We start from the raw sequence: 13,719 nt of genomic DNA, 5'->3' as shown, positions 1-13,719 counted from the left end.
AAAACTAAGATCTACAGAGATTTAAGGAGTAGATCCTATTCCTTTGTTTAAATGACAGAACAAACCTATTGCCCATCAGAACATGAGAATAAGTCATTAGTTTAATTCTCTGGCTGCTGTGAAATTTCAGAAGGAAATACACAAGATGCAAAAAAATTCTCTCTCTCTAGCAAAGGTGAGGTTTTATCTACCTTGAATCCCAAATAGGAAAGTATGCAACTGACTGTTCACTTAAGAGTAGAAAAAAAAAAGATCTTTAACACACATATTCTTTTAAACACATCTTCTGAGGAATTCAGATTATTCTTTAACACATATTTTCTGAGCAACTCATGTTACTTTGTTTATTTCAAATCTTCCATTAGATTACATTATACGAGGATCTTATGTTGTATTTGGTTATTATACTATGCTTAAGTTTCCTAGTTTACACATTGGAAAGAGTCTTTAGTAAATGATAGTCCTAGAGAATTGTATAAATTTGCTGTTTTTGTTCAGCATTTCAAAACCTCCCTTTGTATCACAAAATTTGACATAGAAAAAAAGTCTTTGAGAGCAATGATCTTTCAAAGATTGGTATTTGATATTAATGTCTCAAGAATACAGCTTTAGGGATTTCCCTGGTGGTACAGTGGTTAAGAATCCATCTGCCAATGCAGAGGACACGGGTTCGATCCCTGGTCCGGGAAGATCCCACATGCCGCGGAGCAACTAAGCTCGTGCACCACAACTACTGAGCCTGCGCTCTAGAGTCCGCAAGCCACAAATACTGAGCCCGTGAGCCACAACTACTGAAGCCCACGCGCCTAGAGCCCGTGCTCTGCAACAAGAGAAGCCACCACAATGAGAAGCCCGCGCACCACAAGGAAAAGTAGCCCCCGCTCGCCGCAACTAGAGAAAGCCCACGCACAGCAACGAAGACCCAACGCAGCCAAAAATAAATAAATTAATTTAAAAAAAAGAATAGAGTTTTATAAATTGGACTGGGGGGGTACTTTATAAAAATTAATAAGATGACAAAATACAATGGCCACAGTAATTCAGATATTCTTGCAGACATGCTTTTAGTAGTATTTTTGGAAAACACAGAAAGGAAAGTGTCATTTAATGAGTCCAAATTATATTCTTAAATCCAAAATATTTGCTGATATAGCAAAAACGTTTACCTAAAAATGTATTCTTTTCAGAGAATTAAATTATTTCATTTGTAATTCTTGCAGCAGACTAAAAAGAGCCAATTAGATGATGAAGACCTTGGGGTAAATTTGCTTCTATGAACAGAATGTGACTTAAGGGATAGAGTAAACAGAGAGTGAATAGAAACACAAATGAGTTATTGCTCTTTAAATAACTGAAATTCCTAAATTATGTTTTATATTTTCATCCTGGGTTAAAAAAAAAAAAAGAAAAAGAAAGAAAATATATGTGCCATTTTACTATTCCTTAATCACTAGTGGGCTTTTTAAAAATATATGCTCATATATATTGTATAGTGCATTTATTACCTGATTGTGATATATCGATTCTTGGTCATAATCCCTTTCCAACTTTATAAAAATATACCTAATGACAAATATTTTAGAAACCTTTCCCGGTGGCGGGGGGGTGGGAGACAACAGAGATTGTGTACATCATTATTTGTATAAATGAATGAGTTAGAGTTTCTACTGAGCTTTAAATAGAATTTATTCAGTCTAATAACTAGAAAAATAAAACATTTTCAACGAAGTTCAAGTAAATCCATTTGTCTCAGAATTTTGTTCTGCTTTTAGTTTGAAGACAGATTGCGATCATGGTTGTTATGTAATGAAACTTGTAAGTATCTCCTAGGCAGTGTCCTGTATCTTTATTAGGAAGACTCTTTATTACTTGAAAGTTTGATTTGGAAGAAGTTGTATTCATCTACATCAGTAATCTGTGTGTGTGTGTGTGTGTGTGTGTGTGTGTGTGTGTTACACAACTTTGGCTTTTCGAAGTAGAGTAGAACTATGTAAAACACCTGAGGTTAGTGTATCAGCAATTAGCCTGAATCATCAGGCACCAGGATGGCTTTGCACCGTCAACGTGCTCTGTGTACATTCTGTTCTTTTATTCCTTCATATTGTTCTGCACGGTAGTAGATTAAGTACCGAGGAAATGGCAATGACTCTTTCTGACCCGCAAGAAAATGTTCCTCTCCTCGTGCTTCCCTGAAAGGAGCAGCTCCGTGCCGGGAACAAATCTGCCTCAACGCATTTTTCTAGCGGAGAGAAAGAAGGACTTAAAAAAAAAAAAGCCCCTTCCATCTTATCGGAGACTCGCTCCTTTTGCTTCTTTGAGGTCTTCTCTTTGTTCACTGCTGAAAAGGAAAAACTTCTGGCTCCGGCGTGAGAAAGCTCCGGACGTCACAGAGAGGCTAGGCACGCACGAGCGGCGCAGTCGCGGTGGGCTTCGCGCCCCCTTCCCCGGAGCCGGGTTCCGCGCCGCCGCCCGCGCCGCCGGCTCAGCCTCCGCCGCGAGGTGGCACCGACCGCCAGCGACGGCGCGCGGGCGCGACCTCCGCCCGGCGCAGCGCCTCCCTCCCGCCCCCGCCGGGCGCCGAGCGCCGAGCGCCGAGCGCGCACCCCCGCCCCGCGCGCGCGGTCCGACAGCGCGCGCGGCTCCCGCGCTGCCCCCCGAGTCCCCGGGGAGGGGTGCGGGGGGCCGCGGCGCCGCCCGGGGGCTGTCACGTGGCCGGGACGAGGTGGAGCTCCGCTTCAAGGGCGGCTCTTCCCCTCCCCACCAACCTTTAGGCTTTGAGCCGGAGGAACGCCCGCGGGCTCTCCTTCCCGCTGCGCTCCCTTCCGCGGCCGCCCTCCCCGCTTTGATCGTCAGCCGGCAGAGAGGGTAAGTTTCAGGAGTACCCCTTTGGAAGGACGGACTTTAGAGGAATCCGCCACTGGTGGGGTGAAGGATGGGAGAGGAAGAAAGGGCACGCGAGTCCCGAAGCGAGCTCTGGGGAGCGGCGCGGGCGCAGGCAGCCTTCGGTTCGGTCCCCGCGCGGGCGGGTCGCGAGGTGCTCCAAGCCACCGGCCCCCCGGGACCGCCCGCGGTGCGGGGCCGACGCCGCTCTACGGGGTCCGAGTCCCCCTCCTCGGGCTCTGGGGAGACGTCGTCCTCCCTCCTTCGCTGCCTCTGGCATCTTTCCCGAGCCTCCGCGGCGCGGCCGCGCTGAGCTTTTGCGGAGGAACGCGCGGCTGGGACGGCCGGGGGAGGAGGGCTCGCGGGTCGGCCTTCGCCCTGCGCGCCGCACTTGTGCGCGCGGAGCGGCCCGGGGCCCCGGTGGGCGCCCCGCGCGCGGGCTGTGTCGAGCCCTGCCCCCCGGCGCTGGCCCCTCCAGCCTGGCGCTGCGTCCCCAGGAGACATCGTACTGTCCCCTACTTCCGAGTTTCCATCGTCCAACTCTTCAGCTCCGTTGCACCGGTGGTGGTGGAGCGCGGCTGGGTAGGAGACTGTGGACGGACTGGAGAGGGGGGTGGCCTAAGAGTGGCCCGTTGGTCTCCAGGTAGATTGCAGAGAGGCGAATGTTTTAAGGACTGATGTTGGGCCAGAGTCAACTAAGTTTGGGCTGTGCTTGTTTGGTTCTGGTTGTTTTGGATGTTTTCTGCTTTGCCAGTCTCATCATTATGGGTAGAGACATCTGACAAATGGGTGGCAAGTGTGTGTGTATGGGGGGGGGGGCGGGCGGGGAGGGAGTATTAGGAATGAGGACAGTTGGGGGCAATTCACCTAGTTACGCGATATGAAAAAGGTGGGCGCGTAAGCGTGCCGACAGGAATTTTGATTTAACACATCCCATTTCCTGAGTTCGGTAACTCAGGAAAAACCTAGGGGAGGGGAGGGGAGAGTGAGGAAGTGTGTCTTGACATTCCTTTTTTTTTTTTTTTGTTAAAGAGTTCTCAGATTTGCCGTGCCCACCAGGACCCTATGGGAAAGCGTAACTTGTCGGGTGGCACACAGGCGGGGGGTGGGGGGGGGCGGGGAGCACGGAGCTTGCGGGGCTCTGCCTGGAGCGGCGTCCCAGCAACAGCGGCTGTCAGTCCCACGACTGCAGGCTGCTTCCCCGGTGAGAGAAGGCTGTCGGCCGCGTTCCTCACCCAGGACCAAAGACAGCGCGCTTTTCGGTGGGTGACTACTGCTTTGTTAGTCTTTCCTCATTGTTTTAAGGCAGCTGTCAGTTGAGCAAGCCCTCCTGGAAGGGAAAGGAACAGAGAATTATGTAACTCATGTGAATAAACTAGCAGTAACTTTGGGAGGACGCGTGTAGCAAGGCTGGCATTTCTTTTCCAAAAACAAGGGAGTTAAGCAGCCAGTTCTGAGTATATGAGAAAATTTATCTGCAGCAGGTTATGACCAGAGAGCTGTATTCTCAGGCAGTTAACAGCTCTAAGAACAGCAAGCAGTAAAGGCCAGCATTCTAATTGGAATGGAGAAGCAAATTTCCCTTTGGAAGGGGGCTCATTTGCCAGCTGGATGTATGTAGTGTCTCTGTTTTGTCTCTAAAGGCACAAGGCAGCTATAGTGAGATGCAACAACCTTTCAGTTGTTGCAGCGTCTGTAGTTGCATACCTTACTTTAGAAATATATATTGGAATAGTAAATATCAAATCATTTTCCTTGTCAAAGATGACGTATGTAAATTCTTTCTCAATATTATTTTCTGACAGCTATTCATCCTTGAGATTATACTAAGGTAGGCTGGAAATACACATTTTATCCAATGCAGAACTGTTTTACCCAACTGGAATGACATGCATTTAGCAAAGGAGTCTGATTTCAAATACATTAAAAAAATGTAAAGTTTGCATTTTCTGTATAGCTAACTTCTACTTAGTAAGAAAAATGCTATTTCTCACAGGATATGTCTAGCAAATGTAATTTCAAAGGAATCAGAGTAGAGTTTCAGTATATTTAACCTAAATTCATCTGCAAGAAAACTTTGTAGCCCATAAATTGTAATAATTTAATAAGTGTTTGCGTTAAGTCCCATATGCAGTGAATTTTGTCAAAGTCAGTTGGTAGATATAAACTTTCTATCTTTCTTCCTTTTCACTGCAAACACCTTGGTCTGTGCCTCCATTATCTCTCACCTGGATTATTGCACTAGCCTCTAAATGAATCTCCCTACTTCTCTCTCCTGTCTTAAGTCCTTGCAAACAACAGCTAGAGCAGTAATTTTAAAACAAGTCATAGAACTTCGTGCCTTTACCAAAGACTCTCCAGGGAGTCCTCGTCTTTCTCAGAGAAAAAGTCAAAGACTGTCCCACCGAGTAAGGCCCTGCAGAGTCTGTTTCTCTCCTGCTTACCCTCCCAGCTACTTCGCTATAGTCTCTCCCTCATTTATTTCGCTTCTCATCTGTTCGGCACACCAAGCACACTCCAGTCGTCAAGATTTCATGTTTGCTGTTTCCACAGGGGGTGCATCCCTGAGGCATCTGCTTGGCTTCCTTCCTCGCTGTCGGGTCTTAACTCACATGCCATCTTCTCCGGCAGTCAGAGGCCTTCCCGCCCCCGGTTAACAGCTGCCCTCCCAACAATCCCAGGTCCCCTTCCTTGCTTTATTTTTCTCCAGGGCACTTACTACCGTCTTGTGTCCTGTCTCTTTTACTGATTTATTTTTTCTCGTCTGCTTCTGCACACAAGACTAGAAACTCAATGGGAACCTCACTGTTGTCTCCACTAAAACCCTGCCTGACACAAAATAGTGTTCAATAAATATTTATTGGATGAATGAATTCTCTTTCAGAAACAATTCCTTTTTTTTTTCTTTTTTTTGCACAAAGTGGAACATGCCCTCCCCCCCCCACCCCCACACACCATGTACCTGACCTAGTAAAATGGCTCTTATAATTAACCTCCATTTTGCACGTCAAAGGATGATGATAGTGTGGACAAGAATGTCCCCTGCCGCCTGCCGTATCAGTAAACAAAGGATGTTGTGGGCATCAAGCCATCAGCCCCTGCAGTCACCCTGGACGGTGCACCTGAGGGGATTCTGGATGGGAAAGAACAGGATACTGGCTCCAGATAATATTTCAATGAGCTCAGACTCTTGTATCTTCCCATACATAGAAAAGTGCTAAATTCATTAACTTGAGACGTCTGGTTTTCTTTAATTAACAGCAATCTTTTGACGTTCCAGCTACCTGCCTTTTCTTGCAAAAACTCCTGTATATCCTGGCTGCTCCCTGACTTCTTCCGAGCCGTCCCTCAGAGCATCTGAGAGCTGCCTCCCGGGCTTGAGTCCTCAGCGAGTCCGCCGAATGAAACATAACTCGCAACTTTTAGATTGTGGATTTTTTTCGGTCGACAGTAGAATTCAGCTATTGATGTTAATATCAATCACACAAGAACCTATTATTCCATCTGTGCACCTACTGTGTCATCAACACATTTTTATTCTAAATCTAATATTCGCAAAGTAGTATGAAATATACATAGTACCTACCTTTAAGAGGTAATATTACAGTTGTGAAGAACCAATTAAGCATCCAAGGGACTAAATGGTGCTTTGAAAGATGGGTAGAATTTGGATGCGTGATGAGGAGTTGCAGAGGCGAAGATGCAGAAGCTAAAACGGGCCAGGGCACTTGGTGACTGTGAAGGGACCTGCCCGCCTGGTACAGAACATGCCCCGTGGGGTTGTTAGACCGGGAGTGTAAGGCAGAGTAGCGGTCTTCAAGTGTCAGGTCCAGGAGGCTCAGTGGTCCCTACCTTGTGTGTCTCACCTGGCTCTGTGTGCAGACAGGGAGCCGTGGGTAGGGAGTTAGAAGATGCATTTTCCTGTCATGCTAGTTCTACTAATGAAGAAAAACTCAGATAACTGCGCAGTGACGTTAAATATCTTGCCAGCAACCTGACTAGGATTTATGATGCGAAATTTTCTTGAATTCTTTAGTGCGAAATTTCCAAAGAATTTTTAGATTAGCACTTGCTTGCTCCAGGTTTGTTCTCAGACACTGAGAGACACAGATATTCTCTCTCTTTGGTATTCTTGAGAGAAAAGTGTGTTACCAGGGAGGTTCAGGAGTCTTACCAGGCTGTTGACAAGAAGAGGGGAGAACGTTTCTATAACGTTCCCGCTTGATACCTTTCCTAGTCCCGATGTTTTCATTCTCACTAAGTGGTAGCAACCTTTCTTTTTATTCTTCAGTTTTATAAGTTGTAGTTTTATAATAAAAAACACCCCATATTCTAGAAAGCAAAAGCACCCAAGGAAAGGTTCAATAGTGGCATCTCTTAAAAGGCAAAAGCATATTTTGTTCATTAAAGTTCTTGTCTCCTTTTCAATGGAAGTAATTCTGCATGATTTTCTTTATAGTTCTCACAGAAGAAAGAAATGCAATTCTGTTTCTTAACGCAGGCACAATGGCCTGTTAATTAACATAAGAAACCCCATCTCATATATTTACTTAATAACGTAAGGGAAATCAGAGATTTTTTTTTTAAAGGAGCTTTTAAGCTCTACAGGACTGTTGTCTGTGATTTGTTTTGTTGGTAAGAAAAGAGTATTCCTATCCCAAAATGCTGTGAAAGATCAAAAGTACGACTGAAATTTAGATCCCTGGATTGTATCTATATATAGTCTAGTGGGGAGGGAGGATATTTACTTGAAGAAAACCTTAGAAATCTTTTGAAAGCTTCTGACATGTTAATAATATTATAGAATCTTAAAGTCAGAAAGAGCTTCAGAGTTACCCAGTTGAATCTCCTACACAATGTGAGAACTTCCCCAAGCCTTTCGAGTAGTACTTACAAACTGTTGCCTGTGGAGAACTTGCTGGTTTACAGGCAGTTCATTCCATTTGATTAAACTTTTGTTCCTCATAATGATGTGAAATATTTTTAATGTAATCCACTTCCCTTGGTCCTGCTTCTAACTTGAGTGGACATAAGATTCTGAGCCACAAGCCAGGGACCACATGCTACCCATTCCAATGTGAGAAGATGTTTGCACCATTCCTAGTGAGTCTTTTCTGGATTAAACATCTTCTTTTCCTTCAGCAGTCCTTCACAGGACAAAGTTTCTTGATGTTTCACTGTATCGATCATCTCCTTAAAGTCCTTGCGCCAAATAGTCTGCCTTAAAAAGCAGTTCAGTGTTGGTGGGGCTATTACTACAACTTGATAAATTCTTTCTTTTTTATAGTAAGAGGAAGAATTAGGTAAAATTTTTTTTTGTTTTCCTTTGTTGGTGTCATATCTTTTTCATATGTTTTAATCTGTGCATTTTTTTTTTTTATACCTTCATATTCCTACAGTGTTTAGGAATGTGCTGACGGTTGTTTATGTAAGACTTTGGGCATGAGATTTATACACACCTTACTAATGTACAGACCACTGCATTTTGCTGAAACTCAATGTGAAAGCACATCAAGTTAAAAGTATTACTAAAGTTTTTTTTCTAATTGTTTGCACTCTTTCTACTATTTAAAAAAAGATGTATATATAGAATACATTTTATTTCAGTGTCTTCACTTTAAACAGTACTATGAGTCAGAATTCGTTTTGACTACCCTCAATAAAATTAGTAATGCAACTGGTCATTTTCTCTTTACAGGTTGTTCAGTTCAAGGGAATGAAGAATTCAGAATAATTTTGAGAAATGGATTCCAATACGGAGAATAAAAATAAGTTGAGTCTTTGACCTGCTTTGAGGAAACATATTGTCCATTTGTCTAAAGTCATCTGTAATAGCCAAACCAGTGAAAATGAATTCAACGTTATTTTCCCAGGTAGAAAATCGTTCAATCTATTATAATTTTTCAGAGAAGAATTCCCAGTTTTTGGCTTTCGAAAATGACGATTGTCATCTGCCCTTGGCCATGATATTCACGTTAGCTCTTGCTTATGGAGCTGTGATCATTCTTGGGGTCTCTGGAAACCTGGCCTTGATCATCATCATCTTGAAACAAAAGGAGTTGAGAAATGTCACCAACATCCTGATTGTGAACCTTTCCTTCTCAGACTTGCTTGTTGCTATCATGTGTCTCCCCTTCACGTTTGTCTACACGTTGATGGACCACTGGGTTTTTGGTGAGGCAATGTGCAAGTTGAACCCGTTTGTGCAGTGTGTTTCCATCACTGTGTCCATCTTCTCTCTGGTCCTCATTGCCGTGGAACGGCATCAGCTGATCATCAATCCACGGGGCTGGAGACCAAGTAATAGACATGCTTACGTAGGCATTGCTGTCATCTGGGTCCTTGCTTTGGCTTCTTCTCTGCCCTTCCTGATCTACCAAGTATTGACGGATGAACCGTTCCAAAATGTGACCCTTGATGCGTTCAAGGACAAGTACGTCTGCTTTGATAAATTTCCATCAGACTCTCACCGATTGTCTTACACCACTCTCCTCTTGGTGCTGCAATATTTTGGCCCACTCTGTTTTATATTTATTTGCTACTTCAAGGTAAGAAAACTTCCCCACCCCCCGCCGCCACCATTTCCATTTTTACCTTCTTTCTCCAAGAGTCCTCATTCAATGAGTGATTCTATTTGAACTCTTTATTTTTTTCCTCCTGTAGATATATATACGCTTAAAAAGAAGAAACAACATGATGGACAAGATGAGAGACAATAAGTACAGGTCCAGCGAAACCAAAAGAATCAACATCATGCTGCTGTCCATTGTGGTGGCGTTTGCGGTCTGCTGGCTGCCGCTCACCATCTTCAACACCGTGTTCGACTGGAATCATCAGATCATTGCTACGTGCAACCATAATCTGTTATTCCTGCTCTGCCACCTCACAGCCATGATCTCCACCTGTGTCAACCCCATATTTTACGGCTTCCTGAACAAAAACTTCCAGAGAGACCTGCAGTTCTTCTTTAACTTCTGTGATTTCCGGTCTCAGGATGACGACTACGAGACCATCGCCATGTCCACCGTGCACACGGATGTTTCCAAGACGTCTCTGAAGCAGCCAAGCCCAGTCACGCTTAAAAAGATCCACACTGATGATACTGAAAAAATCTGAACCTGCCATAGCATTTGGTCCCTGGTGACATGTGTTTAAAACCAAGCACAACCTGCAACAGACTTTAATTCCCTGTTCTCCCAAGGAATAGGGTTGAAATCACTGAAGAAAGATCAAGATTTTCTTGTCTTGCTTTTTACTGCTTCTGTAGTAGCTGTCATAATTATATTTGGAACAAAACCTGTGGGCTTTGGAATCTTCTGGCGATAGTTTTGACCAGACATCTTTGAAGTGCTTTTTTGTAAACTTATGCATAGAATAGAAAGGCTTTTATATTGTATTTATTAGAAGGAAATTTCTTGAAAGGATTACTGTTCACTGACTTTAGAAGCACTACACCTGATGCTCTCACTTGATTGGGCCATCCTTATTTGATGAGATTGTCAGTAGATTGGGCAGTCCCGTGTAAGGTTAGGCATCAAGCTTCAGCCTGTTGCGGAGGTGATGGCATGCAAAAGCAGCATTCAGGGTGTGAGCTAGAAGAGAGTCTGTGTCCTGTATGCCTCGTCTGAAGTCATTCAAAAGTGATTTGCATTTTTTTGAAATTTTAAGACAGGAGTTCATTTGCTCCTAATTGATTATCACGTAAGATAAAAAATACATTTAAAAATACTTCTCAGCTGTGAATATCTTGGGGAATTGGGCCACCCACAAGGATTAAGTGGGACAGCAGTTCCCTAACTTTAAAACTATTTTGGTACCTGACAACCAAATGATTTCAGAGTAGTTAGTTTAACAAGTAAATTAGTATTGCTTCATATGGTTGGATTATATTTATTTGAATTGATGGTCAAGAGGCTTTCCATTCTTCACAGACTGTTCAGTGTTTGTCAAGCTTCCTAGCATAAATATACACGTAATTCAAAGGCATTTATTTCCAGCTAACAATATATATAACCACAAAGTGTATTTTCTATACATCAGTGCCTATATACTAACTCATTTTTAACTTTTAATGTCCATCTTTCAAAGGACACCAAGGTACAATGTTGAAAGAATGTCCACCCTGGGTAGCAGGGGTAAATACAGGAAAATTGAGGACACTTCACGTAGCTCATGTTAACTTGTTTGAACTGTGTGCCTGTGGAATCTTACCAGTCATGCACTATGTACTGAGGGGTTGTGTCATGTTAATATACTTCATTTCATGTACCCTGTAATCATGATTGAGCCTCAGAATCATTGGGAGGGAAGATATTTTAAAGAACAAGACATATCTTTGATGTATTATACAGACATAGTATTAAATGTGTTTGATTTTAGAAGGGCAGACATTTTCTTTATTAAAATTGTTTCTGCTTTTTCTGAATAGTCTCTTTTGTGACTCTCTTTAGCTTCTTTTATTTATTCTTTTCCTTTTTTAGCCCCTTGTCCTCCCTCCCATGAAGTTCTGCAGCATCCTCTGTCTGTTTGCTAATGAAGCATTTTCTACCTTGTGGTATAACCCCTGATGGTCCAGCCTCTCTCCTTGGCTTCCTGAAGCTTCATGAAGGCAGAGACTGTTTTACATGATTCTGTGTCCCAGTGCATTTAGCAAACTGCCAAGTACCTAGAAGGTTTTTAAAAAAAATTTTTTTTTAAACAATTGAATGAATACATAATGACACAAATCCTTCCCTCTCATTATTGATCGTACTGACTTTACATTCTGAAATTTTCTTGGACTCCTCCTCCTAAGTTCATCTTTAGCAAAGAGGTGTTTTCTCTTTTATTATGTCACTCTCCTTTCTAAACTAAGCAAAATGACATTTTAGATTTTAGAAACTTACACGATTTGTCTTGTAAGACAAGTATTAGTCTTTTGCATTGAATGTTAATATGAGTTCAAATTATAGCCTAAGAATGACTTTTAGTTAACAAAGGAAAAAAATTCTAAAACCAACCTTTAATGCGTATTGGAAAATGTCATCATCTTTCCTTACCAAAACCTGGAATTTGAAACTACCTGGTGTTTTCTGCTTTGGGGGGTGAATGGGAGATTTAGTCTTTCTCTACTTAGGTGCTATGGAAACAAACTGCTGCTTGAGAACAGCCTGAAAATGCAGGTGCATTCTTGTTAGCACATTTGCTGAGATACCATTTCCAAAATCTTCATTTAGCCATGTAGGCTGCTGATTCCTTAGCTTTTCATAAATAATGACCTGAATACCAAATTCTTCTCTTTTATCCAAAGATGTCGATGAACTAGTAGTAAAGTCTAGGGTCGACCACAGATCCACTGTGATTCAAGAAGAAATAAACATGCATGTTAAATACAAACAAACCAGGACTTCCCTGGTGGTGCAGTGGTTAAGAATCCACCTGCCAATGCAGGGGACATGGGTTCGATCCCTGGTCAGGGAAGATCCCACATGGCGCAGAGCAGCTAAGCCCCTGCACTACTGAGCCTGTGCTCTAGAGCCAGCGAGACACAACTACTGAGCCCGTGTGCCTAGAGCCCGTGCTCCGCAACAAGAGAAGCCACCGCAATGAGAAGCCCACGCACCGCAAGGAAGAGTAGTCCCTGCTCACCGCAACTAGAGAAAGCCCGCGTGCAGCAATGAAGACCCAAAGCAGCCAAAAATAAATAAATAAATAAATTTATTAAAAAATAAATGAATACAAACAAACCATTGGGTTTTCTTTAGAATAAAAATCAATTGTTGGCTTAGTACAAGAGCATAATTATAATGTAGCTTTTATAAATTTAGAAGAAAATAATAGCCAGCATTTTAAAACACTTACCTGTGCAAGTACTATGTCAAGGGCTTAAGTACCTGGGAAGATGCATGACTGATGTGACCACGTTAGAGAAGAGACAACCGAAGCTCACGTTGAAAAATTTGAGCCCCTCCCTGTGTAGCAGGTGCAGCAGGAACAAAACCAAGTTCTGGCCAGTGACGCCAAGCCCATCAGTGTGCTGAACCTATGATAGAGTTTTAGGAGATCATTTCTTTTTCTTTCCTTACACGTGACTTTATTAGGACATAATACCATTCACCTTCTTTCTGATTTTAGCTGCAGAAAAGACTGACATGGAAGAGTGGAGGGAAAATGGCCGTGATGATTACAAGAATTCCCTTTTCAGATAATTCTACTTAAAATAGTATTTGATTATTCATACCACCTTTATTTCTTTACTGTTAACTGGATATTCTCATCCACAAATTTCCAAGGATATATACATGCACATTATACTATACCTTCAAAATTTCCAAGGATATATACATGCATATTATATTCCACAAATATTCCAAGGATATATACATGCACATTATACTCTTCTATTCCACAAATTTCCAAGGATATATACATGCACATTATACTATACCTTCAAAATTTCCAAGGATATATACATGCATATTATATTCCACAAATATTCCACGGATATATACATGCACATTATACTATACCTTCAAAATTTGACAGCCAAGTAAATGTGTATTTTGACAAAGTATTCCTCCACAACAGTGAAAGTGGTGGAAAGAGGCCAACTTAAGCTGGAGTTCCAGGATAACTCTGGCCTTGTTCAGAGAGTTCCTGGGCACTACTAGGTCTTTCCTCACAGCTGAGATTGCTTTCTCAGCAATCAGGGATTCTTCTGGAATGTAGTTTCTCAGTGACCATGAATTCTTTCATAGTCTCCCTATTTTCTTTGTCTACTTATCCCCGTGGGCCATCAAACAACATGTCAGACTTAAGAGTTGGAGCCTATGAGAAGGAGAGCATAGCTTTCTAGGGCAA

At 42.7% G+C, this 13,719-nt stretch overlaps 1 protein-coding gene across 3 annotated transcripts; it reads left to right on the top strand.

Moving 5' to 3' along the window:
- Nucleotides 1-2,632: 2,632 nt before the first annotated feature.
- NPY1R (neuropeptide Y receptor Y1) lies at nucleotides 2,633-11,305 on the top strand. 3 transcript variants are annotated; one of them, XM_082391752.1, is made up of 3 exons: nucleotides 2,633-2,865; nucleotides 8,579-9,428; nucleotides 9,544-11,305. In XM_082391752.1, exons 2-3 carry the CDS (start codon nucleotides 8,730-8,732, stop codon nucleotides 9,994-9,996), a joined length of 1,152 nt encoding a protein of 383 aa, XP_082247878.1. In that variant the 5' UTR covers nucleotides 2,633-2,865; nucleotides 8,579-8,729; the 3' UTR covers nucleotides 9,997-11,305. The 3 variants fall into 3 exon arrangements, with proteins under 3 accessions (XP_082247878.1, XP_082247880.1, XP_082247879.1); XM_082391754.1 differs by lacking the exon at nucleotides 2,633-2,865 and adding an exon at nucleotides 3,443-3,462; XM_082391753.1 differs by lacking the exon at nucleotides 2,633-2,865 and adding an exon at nucleotides 3,505-3,523.
- Nucleotides 11,306-13,719: the final 2,414 nt, after the last annotated feature.

The sequence above is a fragment of the Balaenoptera borealis genome, assembly GCF_965194805.1.
Source record: "Balaenoptera borealis genome assembly, chromosome: 4".
Lineage (NCBI taxonomy): Eukaryota > Metazoa > Chordata > Mammalia > Artiodactyla > Balaenopteridae > Balaenoptera > Balaenoptera borealis.
This window is presented reverse-complemented; position numbering and strand designations above follow the sequence as displayed.

Bases quoted from the DNA above. Each gene is read 5' to 3' on its own strand.
- NPY1R (XM_082391752.1), top strand. From the start codon at position 8,730: ATGAATTCAACGTTATTTTCCCAGGTAGAAAATCGTTCAATCTATTAT. The intron at 9,429-9,543 runs GTAAGAAAACTT...TTCCTCCTGTAG, and splicing joins TATTTATTTGCTACTTCAAG to ATATATATACGCTTAAAAAG.